Source organism: Macaca thibetana, chromosome 7, assembly GCF_024542745.1.
Source record: "Macaca thibetana thibetana isolate TM-01 chromosome 7, ASM2454274v1, whole genome shotgun sequence".
NCBI lineage: Eukaryota > Metazoa > Chordata > Mammalia > Primates > Cercopithecidae > Macaca > Macaca thibetana.
In genome coordinates, this window is record NC_065584.1 from 149,314,768 (window position 1) to 149,342,606 (window position 27,839).

At 54.0% G+C, this 27,839-nt stretch overlaps 1 protein-coding gene across 1 annotated transcript; it reads left to right on the forward strand.

Annotated features, from left to right (window-relative positions):
• The first annotated feature begins 764 nt into the window (after window positions 1-764).
• Window positions 765-26,448, forward strand: PLEKHO2 (pleckstrin homology domain containing O2). Its single transcript, XM_050795987.1, has 6 exons — window positions 765-902; window positions 7,375-7,524; window positions 13,644-13,760; window positions 19,011-19,115; window positions 20,583-20,681; window positions 23,989-26,448. Exons 1-6 carry the CDS (start codon window positions 891-893, stop codon window positions 24,976-24,978), a joined length of 1,473 nt encoding a protein of 490 aa, XP_050651944.1. The 5' UTR covers window positions 765-890; the 3' UTR covers window positions 24,979-26,448.
• The last annotated feature ends 1,391 nt before the right edge of the window (window positions 26,449-27,839 follow it).

A 27,839-nucleotide genomic window follows, 5' to 3' on the forward strand; every position in this document is an offset into this window, starting at 1 on the left:
CCCACACTTCCACTCTCCAGCAAGGCTGTCAGGGCTGCAAGATCACCGCGGGATCGGGGGGATGGTCGACCCTCAGATACGGGAAGGATTGAGCGATGCCCAAGGAGGGCAGGAAAACACTACGCTTGGAGACCCCTGAGAGCCAGGGGCGGGCCGCCCCGTAAAGGGACCCCGGAGTCCCTACTCTCAGCTCCAGCTCTTCCTGTAACACCACCCTCCGGACAGAGACCCAAGCTACAGGCCCGGCCCCGTTCAGAGGTTCCAGAGAGAAGACCAGGCCATCGCCCACAGCCTGGCGTCTGGGAGGAAAAAGGAGGAGCCTCTGTGTGCCCACATCTCTGGCCGCCCAGGGCAGCTCGGCTCGGTCTCGCAACCCCAGCCCACTGGTTCAGGAGACCTCAAGGGCTCCACCGCTAGCGCCCCCAGCGCTCACTCTGTGCGCCCCACCCCTGCCGGCGCGCCGCTCCCGCCACCCTCGCCTGCGTCTCTGGGCCGGAAGCCCCCTCCCCTGTCGCACCGCAGCCCCCTCCTAGTCCTTCTCCCTCCGCGGGTGCAGGAAAGCTTCTCCGCCCCGTCCCGCCCTCTTCCTCCAGTTCCAGCTCCGCCTGGCTCCTCCGTCTAGTCTCCAACCCACGCCCCGCCCCGCCCCCGCCCCACCCATTTCCCGCCCTGGGCCGGGCCCGCGACCCAGCCGCCCCCTCCCCGGCCCCGCCCCGGCCCCCGGAAGCTTCTCCCCGCCCCCCGGCCCCGCCCCCCCGAAGTTTCTTGGGCCCCCGGCTGCCGGCGGGACAGAACGCAGAGTCGCTTCCCGGCCGGGCGTGGACGCGGTGGCAGAGTCCGCGCGGCGCCGGGAGCGAGCGGCTGAGCGGTGGGATCTCGGCGGACTCGCCATGGAGGAGGAGGTGAGGGCGGGGCCCGGCAGGGCCTTGGGCTGGGGTCCTCGAGCCCCTCACGGGGATTAGCGGTCCTGGGCTCAGGCCCTCGTTCCTGCCCGCCCCACTCCCGCCAATCTCACCTCAGAAAGGGCCTGGGCAAATGGGACAGGGGCGGGGAGCGGGATCCATATCGGGGACTTCGCAGTCTGCGTCCTCCTTCATTCTCTTTGACTTTCTTACCAGTTGTGGGGCGTCTTGGTTGTTACTGTTCCCATTGGATTGACCAGGAGACTGAGACTCCAGCGAGTTTGATGACTTGCTGAAAGTGGCCTGGGTGACTGGGCTCGAACCCCGATTACCGTTGACTCCCTGTACTGGCCAGGTCGGATCCTGACTCTGTGTGTGTGTGTGTGTGTGTGTGTGTGTGTGTGTGTGTGTGTGTGTATGTGTTGGGGGATTCCTGTCTCAAGGATGTGACCATGCCTTGGTGACAGGAGGACTGGAGAAGTTGCTTTTTTCTCCCTTGTATAAATCTGTATCTCCTTTTCCCCCACTGTCTTCCCGCCCCACATCCATCTGAGCAGCTGTAGGGAAGGAATCGGGAGTCAGGCCCACTTAGGGTCTGATCTTGGTCCCTGCCTTCCCCACCCGAGGGCTGGACCAGCTGTATCCCTGGATCCTCCTTCTAACCACTCAGAACACTCTTGGCCTGGCATCGGGTCTTGCCCCTGCCTCTGCCCTTTACTTGCAAACTCATTTCTCCCAGCAGCCCCATTATCCGAGGGTCCAGCACGCAGCAAGCACTTAATATGTGCCCGTGGAATGATTAAGTTAAAAGGAGGGGCCTGTTGGGTCTAGAGGAAGGTGAATTTGTTTCTTATCCCCTGAGGGGGTCCCAGCTTCAGGCCCTCCCAGCCCAAGGGAAGGGGCATATCTTTGCCTCCTTGGATGGGAAGGAAAGATGAAGCTCTCTGCCTTGGGGGAACCCTGGCCAGCTGGGAAGCACAGAGTGGACCAGGCTGCCGGTGTCCCTTCAGTGCCCACTTCCCACTTTGCCGGGGCCATGGATAGGAGCAGCTAGTGGTCCTCCATCAGGGCTCCCTCTAGGCCAGGCCCTGCCTTTCTGTGGGGTGGTAGATAAGTCACTTCCCCTCTCGGCCTTCATTTCCTCTTCTACAAAATACAGTGCCTGTCCTCCTCCTACTCCTGGCCTGACAGTGGCCCCTTCTCTCAGTAGGTGAAGGTAGGGGGCAAAGTCAGGCCTCTGTGATTTGCTGCGGTTTCTTTCGTGCTGTTGGGTGGGGCTGCCATCTGCCCTCCCCAGGCCCCTGTTGCAAGGACTGGGCTCTCTGGCCAGGGCCCCTCCCCTGCTCCCAGAGGATGTGGGTCAGGATTACTCCATCTCCTGATCTGCTCTGGCCCCTAATTAAGGGAAGTTCTCCGGACACCTCCTGGGCCCAGCTCAGCTCTGTACTCCCCTTGGTCCTGAATCTCTCACATTGCCACTTTCTTTTCTTTTTTTATCTTTTTTTTTTTTTTGAGATGGAGTTTCGCTCTTGTTGCCCAGGCTGGAGTGCAGTGGCGAGATATTGGCTCACTGCAACCTCCACCTCCGTGGTTCAAGTGATTCTCCTGCCTCAGCCTCCTGAGTAGCTGGGATTACAGGCATGCACCACCACGCCTGGCTAATTTTGTATTTTTAGTTGACACGAGGTTTCTCCATGTTGGTCAGGCTGGTCTCGAACTTCTGACCTCAGGTGATACACCTGCCTTGGCCTCCCAAAGTGCTGGGGTTACAGGCATGAGCCATTGCGTCCAGCCTATATTGCCACTTTCTGACTCCCAGATGCTCAAAGCTACCTAAATATCTGGGCCGTCTAAGGTCTTGTCCGCTTTACCCAAGCCCCTGCAAGCCTCACCCCCATAGCAGGGGCTTCCTATCCCTACTCCCCTTTGGCATCCCTAACTCTGCTTTCCTCCCACTTCTCCCAGTAGTTTCCGCTTGTTGCACTAGGCCTTAGTGCCCATCTTTGTTTCTCTAAAACACCTCTTAGGTCATAGCCACATGCTCTGCCCCATGATCCCAGGCCATCTTCATCATCTCACTTTCACATGGCTACTTTCAGCCCTCCTGCTAGCTTTCAGCTTCCTCCCTGTGCCCAGCCACCCTGGGCTAAGGTCCCTCAGTCTCAGTGACCTCCTCTATGCAATGGGCTGGTAGCTCTTGTCAGGCTGAGGCTTGGGGCGGAGGTGCTGGTCTGGGCACTGGACATCTGCCCACCTGTATGCTCCTGGCCTCGGTTCCTCATTTGTAAAAGGAAAAGGGTGGGTGATTGAGCAATGTGATGATGTATATGCAAAAGCTGGGAAAACTGCGAGTATCAGTGGGGGTATTATTGCTGCCATTGGAGTAAGGGTAGAAATCATGGACCTAGGCTTTCTCTTCTCTGCTCTGGGGCTCTGTCCTCTGCCAGCAGTCATGCCTTTCCATGGCTTCTAGGCTGTCCACTTGCACTCACCATCTAGAGACAAGCAGGGCAGTGTCCTGTCCCAGTACTGTTTCTGTCCCACGGAGTAATCTCTTGCCCTTTCTGGGCTGTACTTTCTCTTTCTATAGAAAAGGGGTTGAGAGGGCAGGGGCTTTGATAACCTTTCGTGCCTGGCCTTCTCTGGACCAAGGCGTGTGTCTGTTCCCCTCCTCAGAGCCCTCCCCAAACCCTACCTTCTGCAGGGGTCTCCCAAATGAACCCCAAACCCTTACCTCATCAGAGAGCTAGGAACGTCCCTCTGGGTAAGTGCTATGTCTCTGCCAATAGGCTGGAGCCTCTCAAGCAGGAGATTACCCACTCCCCACCAGACAGGGGACTTATCTTATGCGGGGTCTCTGTTACCCACCTCAGACTGGAAGTTGCCCTGGGGCAGAGCCTGTGCTTCCTCTCTCTGAATGCCCCGGCAAGGGACTGTGACACGGTGGATTCTTAGTAGAGTTGGGTCAGAACATCGCTGGGTTTAGTCAAAGAGCAAAGGTTGTCATAAACTTCCTGGGATGTGAGGTGCCAATCAGGTTTCTTCTAGTCTCTGTCTCTCATAACCGGTGTTATGGTTCCATCTGTCCCCTTCTGTGTACAGAGTTGAGGTGACCTGGCTTTGTTTTTTTTTTTTTTTTTAATGAGTGATCCAAAGGAGGCAGGCTGGTGCCTAGGGGTGCCTAGGAGCTGCTCACGGTGGGCAGGAAAGGGCCTGGGTGAGGAGGGATGGGAGGGGAGAGGGCAAAACAGGAAGAACAGTGGTCAGCTGCTCAGTGAGGAGAGGAGGCCGAGAAACTGGGCTGAGCAGGACAAAACCTCCCCTGTGAACCCTGCCAAGGGGAGGGGCCCCTTATTAAAACTTACTGGGGCATAGCCAGGCCCCCTGGAGGGAGGGGTTCTGAGGGGCAGGGAAGGGGGCTGGGTGGAGGCAAGTAGGACTCTGGCCTCCAGCCAGGCCTCCCCTGGGTGGCTGTTTCTGTAGCTGGGCTGTGGGTCATACCATCTGCAGCCCGTCAGTTGTCCCCTCCTCCATCCCAAAGTGCTGTTTCACCTAGTCCTGCCCTGGTCCCATTCATCCTTTAAGGACCTGGACTTGCTTCTGTAGGTAATCCTGTCACGGTATTCTCTGGGCTACACCAGCCCAGAAGTGACAGTGATCTAGGCACAGGTTCCAGCTGTGGCCCTAGGGAGCTTCCAGAGGGTAGAAAGTTTTCAGGAGAGGTCATGAGTGGAGAGAGTTTAGAAAGGGGTGTGAGATCCCATAGGGTGGTGGGTGGGTCCCCTGAAAGCAAGAGGCTTGGAGCTCAGAGATGGGTGACTGGGCAACAGCTTCACACTCCACAGACCTCACTGCCTTGTTTAAGAGAAACCAAGAGTCTGCCCATCATGTGGAAGGCCTGGGAGGGGCTGGTGGTGCTGTGCTTGCTGTTGCTGTTGCAGTCAGAGGGTTGTCAGTGTGAAATGTGGGGGTGGGGTTTCCCATTTCCCTGTTCTTCCCTTCTAGCCCTGGGCCTGTGACAGCCTGTAGGGCTTGCTGAAGGTGTTAGGGTCCTGGGGGTGTCAGTGGTGATGTGGGGAATGGGAGTCGAGTGCATGATAGAATGGGAGAGCCTTCTTCTTGTCAAAGGGTGCTGAAATCCTTCTTCTCCTGGACAGGGTGGAAGCCAGCGTCCTGCTTCCTTGGTCTTATATCCGGGAAGACCTTTTTTTTTTTTTTTTTTTTTTTTTTTTTTTGAGACAGGGTCTCATCCTGTTACCCATACAGGAGTCCAGTGGTGCAATCTCGGCTCACGACAACCTGTGTCTTCCTGGCTCAAGCGATTCTCCTGCCTCAGCCTCCTGAGTAGCTGGGATTACAGGCGTGCGCCATCACCACCCGGCTATTTTTTGTATTTTTAGTAGGGATGGGGTTTCAGTCAGGCTGATCTCAAACTCCTGACCTCAAATGATCTGCCCATCTCGACCCAAAGTGCTGGGATTACAAGCATGAGCCACCATACCTGGCCCCGGGAAGACCATTTGGACCACCTCACTTCCCCATTTCTCTTGCCATCTACAAGTTAGGGAGACCCCAAGGGGGGACCCCACATTCCTGGAGCTCCTGGAGATCTGAGGCCAGCAGCTATAGACCAGAAAGGGCTTGTCCTGACTTGGGAACTGGGCCGAGGGAGAGGGTCCCTGAGTGCCAGAGGGTATGGCAGTGACAATGGTAACAATAACGACAGCTGCCATTTACTAGGTTTAGGGCATCCTGGGAACTGCTCTATATGCTTTGCCTTTATTCAGCAACAGACGTTTATTGAGCACTTACTATGTGCCAGTCACTGTCTAGGTAATGAGGGTACAGGAGTGAACAAAACAAAAATCCTGCCCTCATGGAGTTGGATTCCTTACAACTTCTGCTGTTAGTAGCTGCATTTCACGGATGAAGAAACTGAGGCTCAGAGAGGCTAAGTGGTTTGCCTCAGTCTGCATGACTGCAGCTTCTAAGCCCAGATTCCCCACTACTAGAATGTGCAATTCAAAAGGGGGCGGGGGCCCACAGTGAGAACAAGGCTGGGGCTCCCCTGCCATGACAGAGACCAGGGAAGCCAGGTCTGCCCAGCTCCTGACAGTGCACCACGCTTACATCTGTTTGGGCTTGTTCTTCCAAAGGCAGCTGTGGCCACAGGATATCCCTGGGGAGAGGCACACCTCTTTTAACTGGGGCCCCTTTTTTGAATTTTATGTAAATGATAATGTAGTCAAAATTAGTCAGTGCTAATTTCCTTCTAGCAGGCTCTAGATTCTGACACATTCTTGATCCCCTCTCCTTCACCCCCCGCTTCACACTCAAGACTCTGGATACCTATCGGTGAAGCAAAGTGGTTAGCAAAGGGGGTGTATTTTTATTTTCATTTCACAGGTACCTCTTGAGCACCCATTATGTGTAAAAGAACAGGGCTGGGTGCTGGGGACCTAGAAGTGGATCTGACCCCAACCTCATCTGGTAGGCATGTACCTGGCACCCAGCCACCCAAGCAGGCAATTGGTGAGGCACAAGATGTCACTGGCTCCAAGGCTCCAGAGTGTCTACCCAAGTCCAGGAGAAGGGCTTGAATTTAACTCCTGTGCCAGCCTGTGGTCAAAGACAGAGTACTTGGAACCCTCACTAGATGTGGTGGCCACCCTAAGGTCCTTGCCTGGAGTGGGCAGGAGGGGAGAGGAGCCTCCTGCTTTGGGTGGGAAGCGGGAGGGACTGCAGAGTGGGTTCTCTAGAAGCATAGCGGTAGAGAGGCAGATTTCCACTCAGCCTGCCTGTCCTTCCAATCTTTGTTCTGGGTGGCCTTCCTGGGCCACCCCAACCTGAACTGGGTCCCCCCACTGTCCTCTCACTGCCCCTTGTGTATTTCCGGTATAGCATTTCACACAGGTTAATGGGTATGCCTGGGTATTTATTTGTTCAACTCCTATTTTCCCGCACTGTGAGCTCTGAGGACAGAGACTGCCTTACTTTTATTCTCCTATGATGTTGTAAGCACTCAGTACCTATGTTGACTGAATGAACATATGAAGGCAGAATGGTGGAGTGGGAAAAACATGGGGTCAGAGAGACCTGCTTAGAATTCTGGCTCTGTCCTCTAGCCGTGGTTTGCACCTCTGTTGAGTCGTCTCTCCGTTCTGAGCTTTAGTTTGCTATAACGTGTGGATAATGAGGCTACCATCTTGGAGGGGAGTTGTAAGAGTTAAATGACACTATGTGTATCAAATGTTATACAGTGGCTCAGAGTAAAGTGGCTGCTGCTATTATTGCTGTTATTAGCTCTGATCCTGGGTTAGGAATATCTGCCTTGGGGGTTGCGGGAAAGCTCACATAGGATGATGTCATTAGGTACTTAGCATAGGGATACATCCCTTGTGCGACCTGTGAACCTGTGACCTGTGACCCCATGGTAGCAGCCCTCATGGTATGTCCTGGTGCTGTGTTACAGGGTGTGAAGGAAGCGGGTGAGAAGCCTCGAGGAGCACAGACGGTGGACAAGGCTGGCTGGATCAAGAAGAGCAGTGGGGGCCTCCTGGGTTTCTGGAAAGACCGATATCTGCTCCTCTGCCAGGCCCAGCTGCTGGTCTATGAGAATGAGGTGAGGACCTGCTTGGCCCTGAGGTTGAGGGTTCTGGGACAGGGGCAAAGTGAGGGCAATCAAGTTAGTAAGAGGACCCTGGGTTTGGGGCCAGGAGACCTGCTCCACTTTTGCCATGCTGTGCAACCTTGGGCAAGTACCTAATCCTCTCTGGGTCTCTGTATATGGGGACAATACATCTGGGGGCAATTCTAGGGTTTCTAGATAAGATGAGACTTCTTTTTTTTTTTTTTTCGGAGATGGAGTCTTGCTCTGTCACCAGGCTGGAGTGCAGTGGCGGGATCTCGGTTCACCGCAACCTCTGCCTCCTGGTTCAAGTGATTCCCCTGTCTCAGCCTCCCGAGTAGCTGGGACTACAGGCATGCACGCCACCATGCCCAGCTATTTTTTTTTTTTCGAGACAGGGTCTCGCTCTGTAGCCCAGGCTAGAGTGTAGTGGCGCGATCTCGGCTCACTGCAACCTCCGTCTCCTGGGTCCTGGTTCAAGCAAGTCTCCTGCCTCAGCCTCCGGAGTAACTGGGATTATAGGCACCCACCACCATGCTCAGCTAATTTTTTGTATTTTAGTAGAGATGGGGTTTCACCGTGTTGGCCAGGAGGATCTCAATCTCCTGACCTCGTGATCCACCCACCTCAGCCTCCCAAAGCGTTGGGATTACAGGTGTGAGCCACCACGCCTGGCCCTCTTATTTTTTATTATTATTTTTTTTTTGAGATGGAGTTTCGCTCTTGTTGCCCAGGCTGGAGTGCAATGGCACTTTCTCAGCTCACTGCTGCTGCTGCCTCCCAGGTTCAAGCAATTCTCCTGCCTCAGCCTCCCAAGTAGCTGGGATCAATGCGTCAGCCACCACACCCGGCTAATTTTGTATTTTTAGTAGAGACAGGGTTTCACCCTGTTGGCCAGGCTGGTCTGGAGCTCCTGACCTCAGGTGATCCGCCTGCCTCTGCCTCCCAAAATGCTGGGATTACAGGCATGAGCCACCGGGCCCGGCCGAGAGTTCTTTGAACTGTATGTGCATCTAGTGTGCAAGTCTTTTCCTGTCCCTGATCAAGGTTCCGCATGAGTGAATGTTGTAGAAAACTGAAGCCTGCTCCATTCAGCAGTAGTAGTAGAAATAATAATTAGCAGGCTGGGCGTGGTGGCTTACACCTATAATCTCAGCACTTTGGGAGGCCGAGGCAGGCAGATCACCTGAGGTCGTGAGTTCGAGACCAGCCTGACCAACATGGAGAAACCCCATCTCTACTAAAAATACAAAATTAGCTGGGTGTGGTGGCACATGTCCGTAATGCCAGCTACTCGGGAGGCTGGGGCAGGAGAATCACTTGAACCTGGGAGGTGGAGGTTGCAGTGAGCTGAGATCATGCCATTGCACTCCAGCCTGGGCAACAAGAGCAAAACTCCATCTCAAAAAAACAAAAAAGAAATAATAAGTAGCACTTGTACTTGTTTGGAGATACGTTCTTACATATCTCCCTGTGACAAATCTCAATAGTCCCATGAGAGTGGTCATCATATTATATTTTACAGAAGAGGATACTGAGGCTCAGGGTGACAAGATGACTGTTCAGCATCTCCCAGTGAATGGAGGAGTTAGGTCTAGAAGCAAATCCAGCATGCTTTCTACCAAGAGACACCAGCGAGTAAACCCCAGAACTTATTTTTGCAAGAAAATCTCTAAAATATGTTAAATGTTCTCTGCTTTCTTCAAGAGAAGATGCTGGCCTAAATAAAATCTTTCCCTGGAGGCTCAGTGTCATCACCTGTCAGACCCACCTGCAGAGTGGGTTCTCTAGATGCATAGGGGTAGAGAGGCACATTGCCTCTCTGTTTTGAACTGGCAGGAGGCTGTACTTCTCAGCTTTTCTTTCTCCTTTAACATCAAGTTGCTGGTTTCAAATTCTGCTGTCCTTGTGCCTCTAATAGCCCTCACTTCTTCCCACTTCAGATGCTTGTTCCCCTTCTGATTTCAGCAGGCTTGGGATTTGGACAACCAAGGATGCTAAGCTTGCGTGTTAAATAAGAGTCAATTAAGATGTAGGTGAAGACTTGAGGAAGAAAAGTGGTTTTTCCTTGTAGATGCTGTTTGTGTGCTGTGGTTGAGGCTATCGGAGAGCCCATCCACTGAAAACAGGGTAGCACAATATGCCTTTGACAGATGAAATACCTGGGGAGGAATTGGCCTGGGGGCAGAAGAAGGGGGAGCCTGCCTCTTCCTCATTGGCCTCTCCCAGCCTGCCTCAGGCTATCTTGGCAAATTCACAATTGTCCCAGGACAAGAAAGGTTAGGCAACCTGGAGAAGCACCTTGTCTGACCTGCCTGAGTTGCTGGCTCATGGAGTTAGGGTGTCAGAGAAGAGGTGTGAAGAGGGCAAGGGAATGAGGGTGCGTAGACAGCACCCCCAGATGTTCTCTACTGCTGCTCCCACCAAAATAGGATGTGCCACAGTTGGGAATGAGGCAGCAGGGGGATATTTTTACCAATAAAGGGGGTTGTCACAGCTTCTTCCAGTGCCAGCTGCCATGAGAGTTAAGTGACAGGCTTTCAGCTGTCAGCCTGTCAGGTACTGTCACTTGTCCTAAACTGCCTCTCCACATCTGGCCACAGCTGGGAAGCAGGAAGGATTTCACATCTCCCAAACATGAAAAATCTAAATCACGCTTTTTTTCCTTTTTTGAAAAAGATTGCTATTAAAAATGTAAATGCAATTTCAAGAACTTAGCACTCGGGGGTGGGGGAGCTTGGCCTGGGAGTAGGAATTGAGAAATGCTTATTAGCTCAATTCCTCTTTCTGATGTAAGGAACTAGGCGAACGAACGAACGCGAATGGCTCTTGGCTGTTTCTTTGCTGTCAGAGAGGCTGACATTCCAAAGATGCTTCCCTCACCCATTGCCTGCTGGTTTATCCGTTTTTCTGAGCTGCAGAAGAGCTGGGATGATTCAGCGTCTTGGGTGGGGTGGAGAGGAGACCCAGGACAGGCAGTTTTTGGGAGCTCAGTGGTGGAGGTGGATGGACTTTTTGTTCCCAGGCAAAGGAGGGTGTATTCGGGCCAGTGGTGATCCAGTTAGTGGAGGCCTGTGGACACAGGGCAAGTAAGCTTCTCTCTCTCAAGCAAGGATTCTTCCCTGGGCAGTTTCCCTGCTCCAGATTCCTGGGGAGGAGGAGACTTCCTGAGTTCTCAATCTGAACCAGGCACTCAGAAAACTGGTCCTTAATATGTTCTGCTTGGGGGCTGCTTCTTGTAGGGTGCAGTTGGGGGAACAGAAGGATGTGCAGATAGATAGAGAATGGGGTAGAGAAAGATGGCCAAGCGGGGAGTCAGGACTGTGTCTTCCCATGGCAGGACTCTGCTCCTAGCACCTCGTAGGGTGTCTACACCTTGCAGGTGCTTTGTAGATGTTTGCATCCCCCAGCAGTAAGTGATGGGATGGAGAGCACTCAAGTTCAGGGGTTCATGATTGGGGGCAGGGGAGCTTCTCAGAGCAGGAGGATTTTTCTGGTCCATGTGTTTAGTTGAGGAATCTGGAAGGTATTGGAGGCTAGAGATTGGAAAGGGATGTATAGATGGAAGCAAAAAAGAAAAGATACTTGATTGAACCAGGTTGGGAGAGATAAGGCCACCTTGGCCATCTCTTCCCCTTTCTCCGAGGAGCTGACGAGAGAGTCGATTAGTGGTTATCCACATTAGATGTACAGTCATCTGCTTTAAAAAATCCTGAGGTCTGGGCCTTGCCCCCCAAGAGATCCTGGTATAATTGGTCTGGGATGTCGCCTGGGCATTGGGGTTTTTAAAAGCTCCCAGGTGCCACCAAGACTGAGAACCTCCGATGTAAAGCAGTGGTTCTTTTTCTTTGAGACGGAGTTGCACTCTGTCACCCAAGCTGGAGTGCAGTGGTGCTATCTTGGCTCACTGCAGCCTCAGCATCCTGGGTTCAAGCGATTCTCCTGCCTCAGCCTCTTGAGTAGCTGGGACCACAGGCGCACACCACCATGCCCAGCTAATTTTTGTATTTTTAGTAGAGACAGGGTTTCATTATGTTGGCCAGGCTAGTAGCAGTGGTTCTTAACTGTTCGCATCCAGGCCAGGGGTGGTGGCTCAAGCTTGTAATCCCAACTCTTTGGGATGCTGAGGCAGGTGGGTCACTTGAGGTCAAGAGTTCGAGACCAGCCTGGCCAACATGGTGAAACCCTATCTCTATAAAAATTAGCCGGGTGTGGGGGTGGGCACCTGTAATCCCAGCTACTTGGGGGGCTGAGGCCAGAGAATCGCTTGAACCCAGGAGGCAGAGGTTGCGGTGAGCCGATATCATGCCACTGCACTGCAGCCTGAGCGACAGAGCGAGACTGTTTCAAAAAAGCAAAAAACAAACAAACAAAAAAAATTTGCATCCATCAAAATCCCTGAAGGCTAGTTAGAACACAGATTGCCAGGCCCACTCCCCTAGGTTTATGATTGAGTGGGGATGAGGCCTGGGAGTTTGCATTTCCTTTTGTTTTTTGAGACAGAGTCTTGCTCTGTCGCCCAGGCTGGAGTGCAGTGGCACAATCTCGGCTCACTGCAAGCTCCACCTCCCGGGTTCACGCCATTCTCCTGCCTCAGCCTCCCGAGTAGCTGGGACTACAGGCGCCCGCCACCACACCTGGCTAATTTTTTTTTGTATTTTTTTTTTAGTAGAGACATAGTTTCACCATGTTGGCCAGGATGGTCTCGATCTCCTGACCTCGTGATCCTCCTGCCTCGGCCTCCCAAAGTGCTGGGATTACAGGTGTGAGCCACTGCGCCTGGCCAGGAGTTTGCATTTCTAACAAGCTCTCAGGTGGTGCTGATGCTACTGGCCCAGGTCCCACCCTTGGAGGACCCCTCGTGCAGAGCAACCTCTACTGCCTGTGATTGGCAGGAGTGTGCTGTGCTGGAAAGGGCCCTGGCCTGGGAGTCAGAGGCTGTGGTTTGAGTTGGGGCCCTGCCCCTTGTATTTGGGTCTGTGTGCCTAGGGCAAATCCCTTCACCTCCAGGCCTCATTCTTTCCTTCTCTAAAATGAGGCAGATACAGGGCTGTAGGCTTTCAGGGTTATCGTGAGGTTCAGAGACTCAGGGATGCAGAAGTGCTCATGAGTGTCAGGTTCCTTCTGTTAAACATCAGCAAGAGTTTCCTTAACTTTTTGGCCAGTCCCAGGGTGGCGTACCCTCCCCCGCCAAAGGATCTGCTTCTGCTTCCCTAGACTCTCCTGGATGAGAGTGCCACACCCAGGAAATTGTTCCAGTTGGTTCTTCCCTGGAAGAGGACCAGTTGACCACCATTGAGGGAGAGCTTTTTCCAGGCAGCTTGCTGGACAGGCACCTGATGGGTGGAGCCTGTAGAGAACACACTCAAATATCAGGGGTGGTGGGCAGGAAGACAGCCTGGCTAGTGTCCAGAGATGGCCGGGAACAGGCTGGACAGTGTCCTGGCCACTGGCCCTTCTAATGATGAGGCCTCCAAGTGGTGGGGTGGGGATGGGATGCGCTTGAAGGAGCCCTTGCCTCTTGCTTGTATGTAGCCTGCAGCCTTGGACGAGGTGCTGCTCTCCCAAGCCAAGGCTCAGCAGGGGATGATGCTGAGTGAGGAACACAATTCAGGATGGCTGTGCTGAAGGCAGGGCATGTAGCCCCAAATGTGCCTTGTTCACACTTCCCTCTGGCTCTTCCTGGAAAGTCTTTGTTGTCCCTCGTCCCCATCCCACTCCCTGCCTGCCATTTTGTGGCATTCTGCATTCTTCCTCTGGCTGTCTCTTCCACAGATCTCTGCTTGGCCTCTGGGCATGGCTGGACCCCAGACAGCCTTTTCTTAGCCTCTCTAGCTTCCCCTGTTTCCTCCTCTGGCCTTAGGCACATACCCGCCTCTGGGCTATGTGCCCGTCTCCCATCTGGATGGGGAGCCTCATGGGCATCCCTCCAGCCAGCATGCACTTGCCAGGGTCTGGACACCACATCTTGGTGACTGACTGGCAGCCTGAGGTCCTCGCTCTGACCAAGTGATGTCCTCACTGAGTGGGATCAGGGTCTGGGGCATGAGTGGTTGAGGGTGGTGGTGGGTCTGACTGTCACCAGCTCATGTCCCTTCTGTCTCCCTCCCCAGGATGATCAGAAGTGTGTGGAGACCGTGGAGCTGGGCAGCTATGAGAAGTGCCAGGACCTTCGTGCCCTCCTGAAGCGGAAACACCGCTTTATCCTGCTGCGATCCCCAGGGAACAAGGTAGGAAGAAGCCTGCTGCTGCCCCATTTCCCTCTAGGCCAGAGTCGCCTTGGGAGGCCTAAGCAGGTTTAGCAGGCCTGGCCCCTTTAAAAAGCCTGTTTTCTGTTGTATGTGGCTGAGGCTCAGCCCTAGCAGCCACCATAGGTCAGACCTTTACTCATTTTGTCTCGGAGTTTTCCAAGCCCCTAGTTGATAAGAGATGCACTTAGGGCTCTGTTGAAAGAGCTCTGCTCTCGTCTTCCCCTTGCAGGCCCAGGCCCTCCATCCCAGGCTGTAGTTGGAAAGTAGCGTTTGGGAGGTGGGGTACTTGGCTTTACCCCAGACCCTGGGGGAGGCCCAGGGCTGAGGCAGGAGAGCTGTGGATGAGGCCTCCACCCTGCCAGGCCTCAACAGCTTGATGTAGCCTGGGGCAGAGCGGGAGGGTGCGGCCTCCCTTCATCCCAGGCCTTTCTGGGTGGGCCCATCCTGGACTCAGGACTGGGAGGCCTGCAGCCCTCCAGCTTTCCTCCCCTTGCACTTTCCTTTTGTGGCTGTAGCTGGGAAAGGTCCCTGGTTTGAGAGAGTCTTTCCTTGGGACATGCTGTGTGTGCAGATGAAGTTTGCTGTTTGCACCACATTTCTCTGGCAGGGAGTCTGGTGGGTGTTGACACCCACCAGATGTCAGGAGCGAGTTCAGATTTGAGGCTGGCGTGCACAGCACCTCTCGCCAGCTTGCACCCATCTGCGGCTGGGCCATTCCTTGCCTTGTCCTCTGCATGTCATGTGGAGCCTTGCAGAATAGGGCTGAGTCACAGAGGTTGGGGGTTGGGGAGCAAGTCTGGTCTGGGCCTGCTGGAGGCCATTCTCCCCCAGCTTTAGGGAATGGGAGCCCAGTCCTCTGCAGACCCTGAATACCAAGATGCTTTACTCATTGACCCTTTGTCCTACTCTGCAGGGGGTGGGGGCACAGAAGCAACCAAGATAGCAGTGGAGGGGGCTGTGGAGCTGTGATACTGGGAGCTGGAAGTGTGTCCAAGGGTAGGGGCTGGTGTAATTATAGTGTTCTGAGGGCTTATGGGACTGGGCCCAGATTTCACTTGACCATCTGCTGCTTAGGGCTCTTTGAGGACAAAAGGAGTCACATTTTAATCTTTTCAAGCCCTGGCGCCCCTACCCTGTCCTGGAGACCCACTTCCTTCCTGAGTGGGTGCTGTACATGTAGATGTGTGTTTGAGAGAGATGAGATGCAAACTATGTTCTGTGTGAAGATCTGCCACCGGTGTGTCTGGCCCTTGTGCGTGTACCTTTTTTTTTTTTTTTTTTTTTTTTTTTTTTTTTTTTTTGTACCTTTTTTAAATGGGACAGTTTTTTTTGAGTAGAGACGGGGTTTCACTGTGGTCTCGATCTCCTGACCTCGTGATCCGCCGTGTGTCCCAAAGTGCTGTCTGGCTTGAGCCACCGCGCCCGGCCCAGCGTGTGTGTCTTTTTAAATGCAGTGTGCTATGTGGATGTGGGCTATGTGGAGGGGGTGGAGGGAGAGCTAGCCTCTCTGGCCTCTGCCTGTGCTGTTCTGTGGGCCATCTCTTTTCCCCAGCTCCGAGAATCAGCTGGTAGTAGACTAGGTGGGCTGGGCTCAGCTCAGGGTGGGACATCACCTTCAGAGAAGCCTGTTTGTGCAGCTGTGTTCTCAGCTGCTTCAGCCAACACCCTCCTTCCCAGCCCCCAACCCTGTAAGAATTTAGGCTGGCTCTGAGAACAGGACAATCACCTGGGAGATGGGGCTGTGGAGCAAGCTGTGGGTGCTGTGGATGAAACAGTGCATCCTGGTTCCAGCTCAAGGGCCCCTGACCCTCCCCACCCCAGGAGCTCACACAGATTGGGGCTCTCCAGAGGTCAGTTGGTGGACCTGGCCCAGGGCACCGCATTCCCACATCCTTTCACCCTCCTTTCTCAGCGGCCTGGGTGTTCCCCATCCTCAGTGAGGCCTCCAGCCGGCCAGGAGGTCACATGACCCTGGCTGTCTGGTCCTGAGGCCGCCTTTTTTCCCCTCTAATCAAATAAACAAAGACTCCAATGTCTTACATGCCCCTCTCCCCCTGCTTCTCCAGCCCCACACCCCGGCCCATGAGGTCACAGGCAGACGCTGCCAGGAAGCAGGGTGGCCACTGCTGGGCCTTGCTGCCCTGCTGGTCTCAGCCAGCTTGGCCCTTTCCTCTTTCCTGCCTCCTCTCTTCCCCTCCCACTTTTTTCCTCTCTGCCATTTTGTCCTTCCTCTTTTCCCAGGCCTTGTGGGCCTAGTCTGTGGCCAGTCCTGTTAGCATCTAAGCTCCTAGAAGTGCCTGTGTCCTGGGGCTTCTTGGAAGTTCTCAGGGCAGGGACCTGTACAGCCTGTGGCCCTTCAGGATGACTCTGGGGGAGAGGCGCAGCTTCTTGATATTCTTATTTTCTGAGACAGGATCTCACTCGTCACCCAGGCTGGAGTGTAGTGGCCTTTTCTCAGCTTGCTGCAACCTCTGCCTCGTAGGCTCCGGTGATCCTCCCACCTCAGCTTCTGAGTAGCTGGGACTACAGGCACATACCATCATGCCCGGCTAATTTTCATATTTTTGGTAGAGATGGGGTCTCGCTATGTTGCCCAGGCTGGTAACTTCTTGGTATTCTAATTGTCTCTATTCTGGTCATCCTTGTGGAATGTCTGGCTTGTTCAGCCAGATACAGGGTTCCTTAGGAGGGTAGAGCTGGGTCCTGTTTAACCTTGCCTTCCTTCTCCTGTGGGAACCTTTTGGCTTGCACAATAGGTCTTCCCTGAGGCCATTTCTGCTTCTCACAAGGGAGCTGAAGAGAGCTGAGGCAGTCTGCTTCAGGTGGGCTGGGCCAGTGGGGAAGGAGCTGCAGTTTGGGCTGGGTCCAGTGGTTCTGTTCTTGTCCCCTTGAGGTCCAGAGTAGTGAAGCAAGTAGAACTTGGTAATCGGACTTCTAGGCCTGCTCTTCTCTGGCCTCCTCTTGTTCCGTTGGCTCCTGAGTTCAATTGTAGATTTCTCAAGCTCCCTGGATGCTAAATCCTGCACCATGCAGGGGTCACAGCCTGTGAATAGGAGCAGCAGCTGGGTAGAAGGGCTGGCCCCAGACTTCCTTTCTAGCAGGTCCCATCACAGAGTTGGGTAGCCTTTGCGACCCCGGATGCAGTGTGGTCCCTCCCTGAGCCCCCAGCAGCCCTGATGGCTGAGCTGAGGCAGTTGCCAAGGTGCCCTGGGGTTTCTGACTTAACTGAAGATCTGCTTCCAGGATAGAATTTACCCTGGTCATGCAAATGAGCATTTGGCTGTGCCTGGCGTGGTGGGGGTGGGACCCAGGGCCCTGTATGAGGAAGAGGCAGTGACAGCCAGGAGGAAATTATATAATGAGGATGCTGAGGGGGCCAGGCCTACCTCCGTGTTACATAACTGGAGAGTGGAGGGAGGGGAGGTACTATCTAACACCAGGGCGGAGGATGGGCAAGCTGGCGACTGCCAACAAAGGACTAGGGCATCTTGCGGTCAGAGAGTAGGCAGTGGTCCAAAAACGGTGAGGGAAGGAAACTTGGGCCAGTTCATTAATTTGTTGGCTCATTCATTCAAGAACTATTTACTGAGTACCTACTATGTTTAATTTCCTCAGCATTGCTTGGTAGTAGGCAGTGTTATCCCATCTTATAGATGAGGAAACTGCAACTGTTTTGTCCAGAGGGAAGGCAATGGTGCTAATTCCTATTACTGAGTATTCACTGCCCAGCTCCAGATTTAGTACTTTAGATATATCTTTTTTCCCCCAATTAAAAAAAAAATCTGTGGTCAAAAAAAATATACCATCTTTACCAGTTTGAAATTGCACAATTCAGTGGCATTAAATACATTCATGATGTTGTACAACCATCACCACCATCTATCACATAACTCTCCACCGCGTAAAACTAAAACTCTATGCTCATTAAATAATAATGCCCCATTGCCCTTCTCCCCAGCCCCTGGCAACCACCACTCTCTTTTCTGTCTCTATGATTTTGATAACTTTAGGTACCTCATATAGGTGGAATCGGGCAGTTTTTGTCTTCTTGTGTCCAGCTTATTTCACTTAGCACAATGTTTTCAAGGTTCATCCCTGTTGTAGCATGTGTCAGATTTTTCTTCCTTTTTAAGGCTGGCTGATAATCCATTGTACATATGGACCACATTTTGCTTATCCATTCATCTGTCAGTGGACACTGAGGTTGCTTCCACCTTTTGGCTGTTGCGAACAATGCTATGAGCATGGGTGTACAAATTGGATACATCATTTAAAAAATGATCTCCGGCCGGGCGCGGTGGCTCACGCCTGTAATCCCAGCACTTTGGGAGGCCGAGACGGGCGGATCACGAGGTCAGGAGATCGAGACCATCCTGGCTAACACAGTGAAACCCCGTCTCTACTAAAAAATACAAAAAACTAGCCGGGCGAGGTGGCGGGTGCCTGTAGTCCCAGCTACTCGGGAGGCTGAGGCAGGAGAATGGCGTGAACCCGGGAGGCGGAGCTTGCAGTGAGCTGAGATCCGGCCACCGCACTCCAGCCTGGGTGACAGAGCGAGACTCCGTCTCAAAAAAAAAAAAAAAAAAAAAAAAAAAAAAATGATCTCCATGGCTCCATGAGGCAGGTTCTGGTGGTATTCTCTTTCATAGGTGAAGAAACTGAGGCCTGAGGTCAGACACCTGTAAGTGGTGGACTCTCTCACTCAGAGGCCCTACTGCCATATCCACTGCATGGGGCAGCCCCTCAGTTTCCATGGCCTCACTCCTTCCTCTCACTTCCTGTCTGGCCATTGGGCCTGGCAGGGTCAGGGTTCTCTGAGCCACTCTCTGATTCTAACAGGAGCTCAGAGCTCCTACCTGAATTGGGAAAGGACTCAGGGGTGGTGTGGGGTGGGTTTGAATGTAGAATGGGGCTATTCCTACTTTACAGAGTAAACGGAAGCCCGGAGCCCAGGCAGCTGGCCTGGGGGAGTCCCATGGAGCTGGACCAGATCCTGGCTGTTTCCACAAGGCCAGGCTGATTCGAAATCAGACCCAGCTGCATGCTGGTGGGCAGTAGGGAGGGCTTCTCTGTGAGATCTTTCCCTTTCCTTGCCCAAAGTCCCAGTGTCATACTTACTGTGGGGTCATTTTGGTTTGACTTTGGGATCTAGGTTAGGAAGCCTCCTTAACATGCCAAATGTGAGCTTTGTTAAACATCTGCCATCTACTCCATCCATCTTGCCCGCAGGTCAGCGACATCAAATTCCAGGCACCCACCGGGGAGGAGAAGGAATCCTGGATCAAAGCCCTCAATGAAGGGATTAACCGAGGCAAAAACAAGGCTTTCGATGAGGTGCGATGCAGTCTGTGGATAGCTCTGTGTCTCCTTTCCCACTGTGTGTGATCTAGGAGAGGACCCTGCCCCTCCTCACCCCAGACCACCCCTTGATTATGTCACTGCTATAGGGCATTGTTGTTACCTTCTGTAGTCCTCACTACAGCCCCTCATAGTAGGTAGTGCTGTCCTTGTTTTACAGATGAAATGGAGGCTTAAGGAAATTAAGTAACTTGTCTTAAACTGGAAAGCAGATAAGTGGTGGGCTGGAACTGGACTGGTGGCAGCATGCATCCTTTTTAAGCCTGGCCTCAGCTGGAAGCAGCAGGTGGGCCCAGGCCAGACAGCGCTGCAGAGTGACCCGAAAGCTCCCTTTTCAGTTTGCTCATGAGGTCCAGGGCAGGCTGGCTCTCAGCTCTGGGCCTCCCTCTCTGTCTGCAATGACCATTCAGCCCTGCAGACCTCTGCCCCCTGTGCTGTACTGGGGACTGTGGCAGCAGTAGCCACAATCTGGCTTGGGGCAGGCAGAGCATCCCATGGGGCCAGGATCTCCTAGGGAGATTTGTCTTTGACATCGTGAATCTTTGGTTATTTGGGCTAAAATGGACCTAGGGGCCCCCTACAGTGATGCCTTGGATTATGTTAAGGAGCATATCTTTCCAAGCAAGTCCCCTCTTAATACCCAGGTCCCCCGACTCCCAGCCCGTAACTCCTATGTCGTATCCTGTGTTACATGTCATGCTCAGCCCTTCACTACCTGGGAGAAAACTGTCCCCATTCCATGGGAGAGAGATGATGGGACATATCATAGATATTGGCGGAGGCCATAGGAGCCATGGGCTGGGCCTCAACCCACAGTCCGCTCCTCCACGGAGGGACAGAGACAATTGGAGTCACATGTGGGCCTGAGCCCCCCTCCCCATCATAGGGCCAGGCTGCTCCAGGGTTCTGAGTCTGGACCTCCCATGTGACTCTTACTCTGGGGTTTCCCAGCCAATCCTGACCCCTTCTGTTACCCTCAGAGAGAAGATGCTGCCCTCCAGGCTTCCAGGCTCAAGGGGCAGAGGCCCTGCTCTCTCCTGGGCTCTCCCCAGGGGTCCTGGGAGAGTGGCAGAGGCCAGGGCAGACCTTTTCCAGAAACCAGGTACCAGGGGAGCACGGGCTGCTTTCTACCTTCTCTCCTACCTAAGCCCCAAAGCCCTCAGGGCTGCTTATATATTTGTGATATACTCAGGGGCAAGGACCGATGGCTCATATTTGGGCAGGAAGACTGAGGAAAACGGCAGCTGCAGAGAGGGAGAGCCTCAGACTTTGCAAGAGACCCCAGGGGCATTGCAGAGTCAGAGAGGCAGAGGCCAGGGTAGGGAGATGCCCAGAGAGACAGCGGTGGGGCACTGACCCTGCCTCTAAGCCAGGTCCAGCCTGGGTACTTCCCGCACTCCCCAAGGCTTTGGCAGGGGCTGATCTGGTTCCCCCTCCCTCCAGGTAAAGGTGGACAAGAGCTGTGCCCTGGAGCATGTGACGCGGGACCGGGTGCGAGGGGGCCAGCGGCGCCGGCCGCCAACGAGAGTCCACCTGAAGGAGGTAGGGCCTTGCCCAGTGTGGATCGGGGGATTAGTTGAGCCTAGGACCTCAGCTCCTCTGGGAGGCAGCCAGGCTTGGGGCCACATTTTTCCTGAGGACACCTGGAGCTGGGGCTTCCTGAATAGACAGGAAGTGATGGGGCACCTGTGTTATATGTGCTCAGGGTGTGGACGTCCCTGAGCTTGTGGCCTTTTCCATTTGTTCAATTCACACACAAATGTTGAATCTGTCCTTAGCCAGAGTTGGTGCCAGAGGGAAACTGAAGCCCTTGAAGCCAGTCCCTGCCCCTCAGAGCTCAGCTTCCAGCTGAAAAATAGGCCTGTTCCACAGACTGCTCCAAGCAGAGCTGTGTCTGATTTTTGTGTGGAGGAAGGCTCTAGGAGGTCAGGGCAGGAGAGACCACAAGGAGCCACTGGCATTTTAGCTGACCCTTGAAGGATGGGAGGGGTTCACTTGGTGGACTTGGAGTCAGGGGATTCTCTGTGGAGGGAGTGCTGTGAGCTGAGGCACAGCGGGAGGGTTTGAGGTACGCAGAGCAGCTCCATTTGCCTGGGAGATTGGTCTGAGAAGGGGGTTATAGGGAGGAAATTGTGGAGGCCTTGGATGAAGAAGCTGGGGACAGGAAGGGAGGGTGCGTTCCAGAGGTCAGTTTGAGGCTCTGGGTAGGATGGGTTGGGTTGAGAGAGAGAGGCAGGGGCCAGGAAGTAGATGGGAGAGGCGACTTTCCAGGCCCCTGGAGGGGATGAAGAGGGAGGGGTTGATGGGAGGACATTAGGAAGCAAGAGCCACCTGGCCTTGTGATTGAATCCAGGGATTGGACCACGGGAAGGTTGTCTGAGGTTCCCCAAGCCTGGATACTGGGAGTATGGAGGCCCTGGGCACAGGGAATTTGGAGAGGGTTTGGGCAAGGGGGAGGGGGGAAGGGAGGAGCCTCTTTTAGACCAGTGGAGCTAATGCTGCAGGGGAGGATTTTGGAGGCCAGGAAAGAACCTCAGCAATTGCTACATTTAGGGATTGGAGGGAGGTCAGCCAGCAGGGAGCCAAGAAAGAGGAAGCCAGAGACAAGTGGCACATCTGGAGAGAGATGGGCACAAGACCTGGTGGGCATCAGCTAGGTTGGCAGCCACAAGTCACAAGGGCAGGACCAAGGACAAGAAAGGCGGTGCCATTTACAACATATTTTCTTTTTCTTTTTTTTTTGAGATTGAGTCTCGCTCTGTCGCTCAGGCTGGAGTGCAGTGGCGCAATCTCAGCTCACTGCAACCTCCACCTTCCGGGTTCAAGAATTTCTCTGCCTCAGCCTCCCGAGTAGCTGGGATTACAGGCGCCCTCCACCACCCCCAGCTGAGTTTTGTATTTTTAGTAGAGATGAGGTTTCACCATCTTGGCCAGGCTGGTCTTGAACTCCTGACCTCGTGTTCTGCCTGCCTCGGCCTCCCAAAGTGCTGGGATTACAGGCGTGAGCCCCTGCGCCCAGCCTTGCAGCATATTTTCTAAAAGGAGTCAATTTAAGGCTGTCCTGGGGTGCAGGGCTGGGTTTGCCAGAGGGAGGGACCCAAGGTCATGAGAGGTTTGTTTTTGAGTTGCAGCAGCCTGTGCCTGTCTGTCAGCTAAGGGATAGGATCCTGCAGAGGGAGCACTGAGGTGGCCACAGAGAAAAGGAATGCCTGAGGGGGGCCGGGGACGGGTGTGGGGAGGGCTAGCCTTGGAGGGAGGGGCCCTCTGCACAGAAGAGTTCAGGGAGGCAGCTGTGTGTATGTGTGTGTGTGTGTGTGTATGTGTGTGTGTATGTATGTGTATGTATGTGTGTGTGTATGTGTGGGTATGTGTGTGTGTGTGTGTGTGTGTGTGTGTGGGTATGTGTGTGTGTGTGTATGTGTGTGTGTGTGTGTATGAATGTATGTATGTGTGTGTGTGTGGTGAGGTGACTTTCTGGTGGTCCTCAGTGCCTGATATCATGTGTCAGCCAGATCCTGTGTATGTGTAAAAGGGAGTGACAGCAACAAAGGGAGACCCCATCTCTACTAACAAAAAATTAGCTGGGCATGGTGGCACATGCCTGTGGTCCCAGCTACTCTGGAGGCTGAGGCTGCAGTGAGCTGTGATCATGCTACTGCACTCCAGCTTGGGTGACAGAGCGAGACCCCCTTTTTTTTTTTTTTTTTTTTTTTTTTTTTTTTCTGAGACAGAGTTTCGCTCTTGTTGCCCAGGCTGGAGTGCAATGGCATGATCTTGGCTCACCGCAACCTCTGCCTCCCGGGTTCAAGCAATTCTCCTGCCTCAGCCTCCCAAGTAGCTGGGATTACAGGTGCCACCATGCCCGGCTAATTTTGTATTTTTAGTAGAGACAGGGTTTCTCCATGTTTGTCAGACTGGTCTCAAACTCCCGACCTCAGGTGATCAGCCCGCCTCAGCCTCCCAAACTGCTGGGATTACAGGCGCGAGCCATTGCGCCCAACTGACCCCATCTCTTAAGAAAAATAAGGTGGCAGGGGAGAGTGAGGATCCCAGCCAGGACCGCCACCGTCTGAGGGACCTTGGGAAAGGCCTCCCAGCCCTGCTGGGACCTCTGAGGCTCTCTGGGAGGGTCTCATGACTGTGGGGCTAGCTGTATATCCCTATTGGTCCTGGGTGCCTGGTGGCGGTGGGTAGCTGCTTTCTGGTGCAGCTGTTCTCTGGCGGTTAGCTGTGGTCTGGGACCCCATCTGATGACACGAGGAGAGTGGGCACAGGCTGCCGAGCAGCTGGACAGGCAAAGTCTGGAGAGAAGCTGGCAGACGGAACAGAGGTCTCCAGGAAGAACAAGCAGAAGTCAGTGAGCTTAAGACGAACTGGAAGATGTTTGAGTCCTGGTCCTGTCTCTGACTGACCAACTGGTTGTGGGGACCCTGGGTATGATGATGGATAGGTAGGTTGCAGAGAAGGGAACCTCTGAAGGCCATACAGCTAGGTAGGGGTTAGATACAGGGCTGGAACTCTGTCCCCTGACACCCAGGCTAGTATAGTCCAGTCTAGGTCCAGTATCCCAGAAACCAGCCTGGGGCTCCAAGAGGACCCTGGCTGTGACTTTCCTGGCCTGTGATTCCAAAACAGGGAATTCTTGGTGGTGAGGGAAAGGAGAGGAAGATTCATCAAGAAATCACTTTTGCTTCTAATCAAGTAGCCACAGAAGCCAGGACAGAGGGAGGCTGGGGGGCTGGGGGCCTGGACAACCTGGATAGGAGAGGGTAAGATCTCATGTCAGTGGGCACACCTGACCCAATGGCTCATCAGCCAAGATGACACCCGTATACCATCCCCCCACCAGGTGGCCAGCGCAGCTTCTGACGGGCTTCTGCGCCTGGATCTTGATGTTCCGGACAGTGGGCCACAGGTGTTTGCCCCCAGCAATGATGTCAGTGAAGCCCAACCTCGGGAGACACCCCGGCCCCTCATGCCTCCTACCAAGCCTTTCCTAGCACCTGAGACCACCAGCCCTGGTGACAGGGTGGATACCCCTGTAGGGGAGAGAGCCCCAACCCCTGTCTCAGCAAGCTCTGAGGTCTCCCCTGAGAGCCAAGAGGACTCAGAGACCCCAGCAGAGGAGGACAGTGGCTCTGAGCAGCCTCCCAACAGCGTCCTGCCTGACAAACTGAAGGTGAGCTGGGAGAACCCCAGCTCCCAGGAGCCCCCTGCTGCAGAGAGTGCAGAACCGTCCCAGGCACCCTGTTCAGAGACTTCTGAGGCTGCCCCCAGGGAGGGTGGGAAGCCCCCTACACCCCCACCCAAGATCTTATCGGAGAAACTGAAAGCCTGCATGGGTGAGATGCAGGCTTCTGGGCCACCTGCTCCAGGCACAGCGCAGGTCTCAGTGAATGGCATGGATGACAGTCCTGAACCTGCCAAGCCCTTCCAGGCTGAGGGCACCCCAGGAACTCCCCCAAAGGATGCAACAACATCCACAGCACTGCCCCCCTGGGACCTGCAACCTCAGTTCCATCCCCGCTGTTCCTCCCTTGGGGACTTGCTTGCGGAAGGCCCGCGGCGTCCTTTGCAGCCCAGGGAACGGCTATATCGGGCCCAGCTGGAGGTGAAGGTGGCCTCGGAACAGACAGAGAAACTGTTAAACAAGGTGCTGGGCAGTGAGCCAGTCCCTGTTAGCGCCGAAACATTGCTCAGCCAGGCTGTGGAGCAGCTGAGGCAGGCCACCCAGGTCCTGCAGGAAATGAGAGATTCGGGAGAGCGGAACCAGGAAGCACCTGGGCTAAGGGAGAAGCGGAAGGAGCTGGTGACCCTCTACAGGAGAAGTGCACCCTAGGGCCTGCTGGGCCAGAGGCACCATCCCTCCTGGCCATCCATCAAGTCCATCAAGGCCCAACCCTGCTGAGAAATGTGCTTCTGCTTCTACAGCAATGGCTGCAGGAGGGCCATCGGGCATGTCAGGGTTTGGCCATGACCCGAAGAGACTCCTGGTGTCCTTCCTACTCTGCTCTGGCCAGTGGTGCCAGGTGCCATCCAGGGCTACCACCTGGCTATCTGGCCTGGCCGCTGGGCTGGGGCTGGGAGCACACGCGCTGGGACCTATGTGTTTGTGTGGGCGTTCCAAACTGCCCCAGGGCTTTGGGGGCGGCACTTGGGGTTTCTGGGAATGACATCATCTCTGTTACCCATCACCAGTAGTTTACATTCCTGACTTCTGAATAGAGCACAGCTGAGCCCCCTGCAGCTCCCATCTCCAACTATTTCCAGGCATAGAGCCTCATGGCTAAGGCAGCCTCAAAGCTAGCCCCCTCCCACCTATTCTGAGTAGCTGCAGAGGCCTTGGGTCCAGGCTCTAGGTTCATCCCTCAGTTGCGGGGAACGTAGGACCCAGCTGGAGCTGGAAAGGCCTCTTTGTGAGGAGGACATTAGCTGTGTGACCTCTCTCTCTTTGGCCCTGTTTCCTTTTTTGCAAAACAAGGACATTTTCTGCAGCCCCTTCCTCTCAGGTGAGCTGTGATTGGAGGGCTTAGGTCTGGAGGATTCAAGAGTAGAAGAGAAACTTAAAGGGTCCTCTAGTCTAGTCTCTGCCCCTAGATAGTGTCCAGCCTTGTATATTTCTGAAGGGGTGAATCCCACAGTGGCCCCGATGTCCACATTAGAAAACCTTACTTGTAATGATCATGTCAGCCTTCAGAAGAGAATCCCCACCAACTTCTGTGCCTCCTCAGATGGGGATTTATCTGGGTCTCTGTAGGTCCTTCTCAGCCGAAACAGGTCCAGTATCCCAGTCATTTCTTCAAATGCTGATAGGGGTATGTTGGAATCTGAAGCCACTTCCCCGCCTTCAAGCCCCAGATGGGCTGCTCTCCTGTAACTTTCTAGGAGAAGAGCCATTTTCTTCTTTTCCTTTCCTGGGCCATCCCTGCACCCTGGTCCTCTCCCAGCCTGTCCTCCACGTTGTCCCTGACTTGAGGGGCACATCCAGTCTCCATCGTGCTGCAGCAGCTGGACCGAGGGCAGAGCCTGTAGGTGCAGATGCCCTGGCTCCCGAGGTCCAGCCACTCTCCCTGGGGCCTGTGGGGTGGGAGCAGCTTCTGATAGGACCTGCCCAGATTTCTGAATGTGCACTTTTGTTTACTGAAAGAGAGAAAGGGAGGGTCACAGCAACATGCCCTGGCCTTTCTGCCCCCTTCCCCAAGCCCGCTGAGGCTTGCTGCACAGGTCAATGCCTTCGTTATTGTACTGTCACTTTGTTTTTGAGGTAGTAATCAAGGATCAGGAGGGGCAGATGTCCTCTATGGCTGCATGGGGCAGGAGCAGAGGTGAGCAGCAGTGCGCTGGCTTGGGAGCCCCCATCGGCCTCCTTGCACAAACTGGGCCCCCATGCCACAGTCTGCCTTTCCCTCCATCTGCTCCAGGACAAGAGCAAGAAGGACATGAGGTGCCCAATCATGTGATCCCCTGCCATCTTCCCTTCCCCCACCAGCAACCATGGCTGGCTGGGGCTTTAACCAAGCCAACTACTGCCAGGAATTGGAGCCTCAGTTCCCTCCTCTGTCAAGTAGCTAACTGCAGCAGCTGGACTGAAGGCAGAGTCTGTGGGTGCAGAGACCCTGCATGTAGGTCACAAGTTTAGGCCCAGCCACTCTCCCTGAGGCCACCTCAAGTGACCAAATGCTATTAATTTCCATCCCTTAGCAGCCTGGGCCCTAGGCAGGAAGCTGTCTTCCGGGAGAGGAGTGAGAACATGCAGGGCCTGCCTAGCTTGCCTCCTTGAGGAAGGTGGCATTCCGTGCTTGCCTCCTTGAAGAGGGTGGCATTCTGTGTCTTCTGCTTATGAAGCGCCTTTCTTAAAGTTTGGCAATAAATCCATTTTTATGGAACTTCACTGCCTCAAGCCTGTTTGTTGTTGTGGGTGCCAGCTCCAGGGCTGCCCTTCTCCAAGACAGCAGTTGGTGATTGGCATCACCAGTCCCCCAAACTCAGTACTAGGGACCCCATTCCATAAGCTGGGCTGGGATACTGCCTGCTCCTGGTGCTCCATTATTGCTGATTATTATTATTATTATTATTTTTGAGATGGAGGTTTGCTCTTAATGCCCAGGCTAGAGTGCAGTGGCGCAATCTCGGCTCACTGCAACCTCCACCTTCCGGTTTCAAGCGAGTCTCCTGCCTCAGCCTCCCAAGTCGCTAGGATTATAGGCGCCCGCCACCATACCCAGCTAATTTTTTGTATTTTTAGTAGAGATGGGGTTTCACCATGTTGGTCAGGCTGGTCTCGAACTGCTGACCTCGTGATCCACCCATCTTGGCCTCCCAAAGTGCTGGGATTACAGGCATGAGCCACCACTCCCAGCCCCCATTATTATTATTATTATTATTATTATTATTATTAGAGATATGGTCCCACTATGTTGCTCAGGCTGGTCTCAAACTGCTGGCCTTAAGCCATCCTCCCACCTCAGGCTCCCAAAGGGGATTACAGGCATGAGCCACCTTGTCCAGCATTCTGTTCTTGCTAAAGTCAGGCCCTTCTGATATATACCCCCACCCCCAGTGTTTCTACGGCTGGGGGCTAAGTGTCACAAGGAACAATGCTTTTCAAAAACTAAACTTTTCATTTGGAAATACTTTTTTTTTTTTTTTTTTGAGACGGAGTCTCGCTCTGTGTGGCCCAGGCTGGAGTGCAGTGGCCGG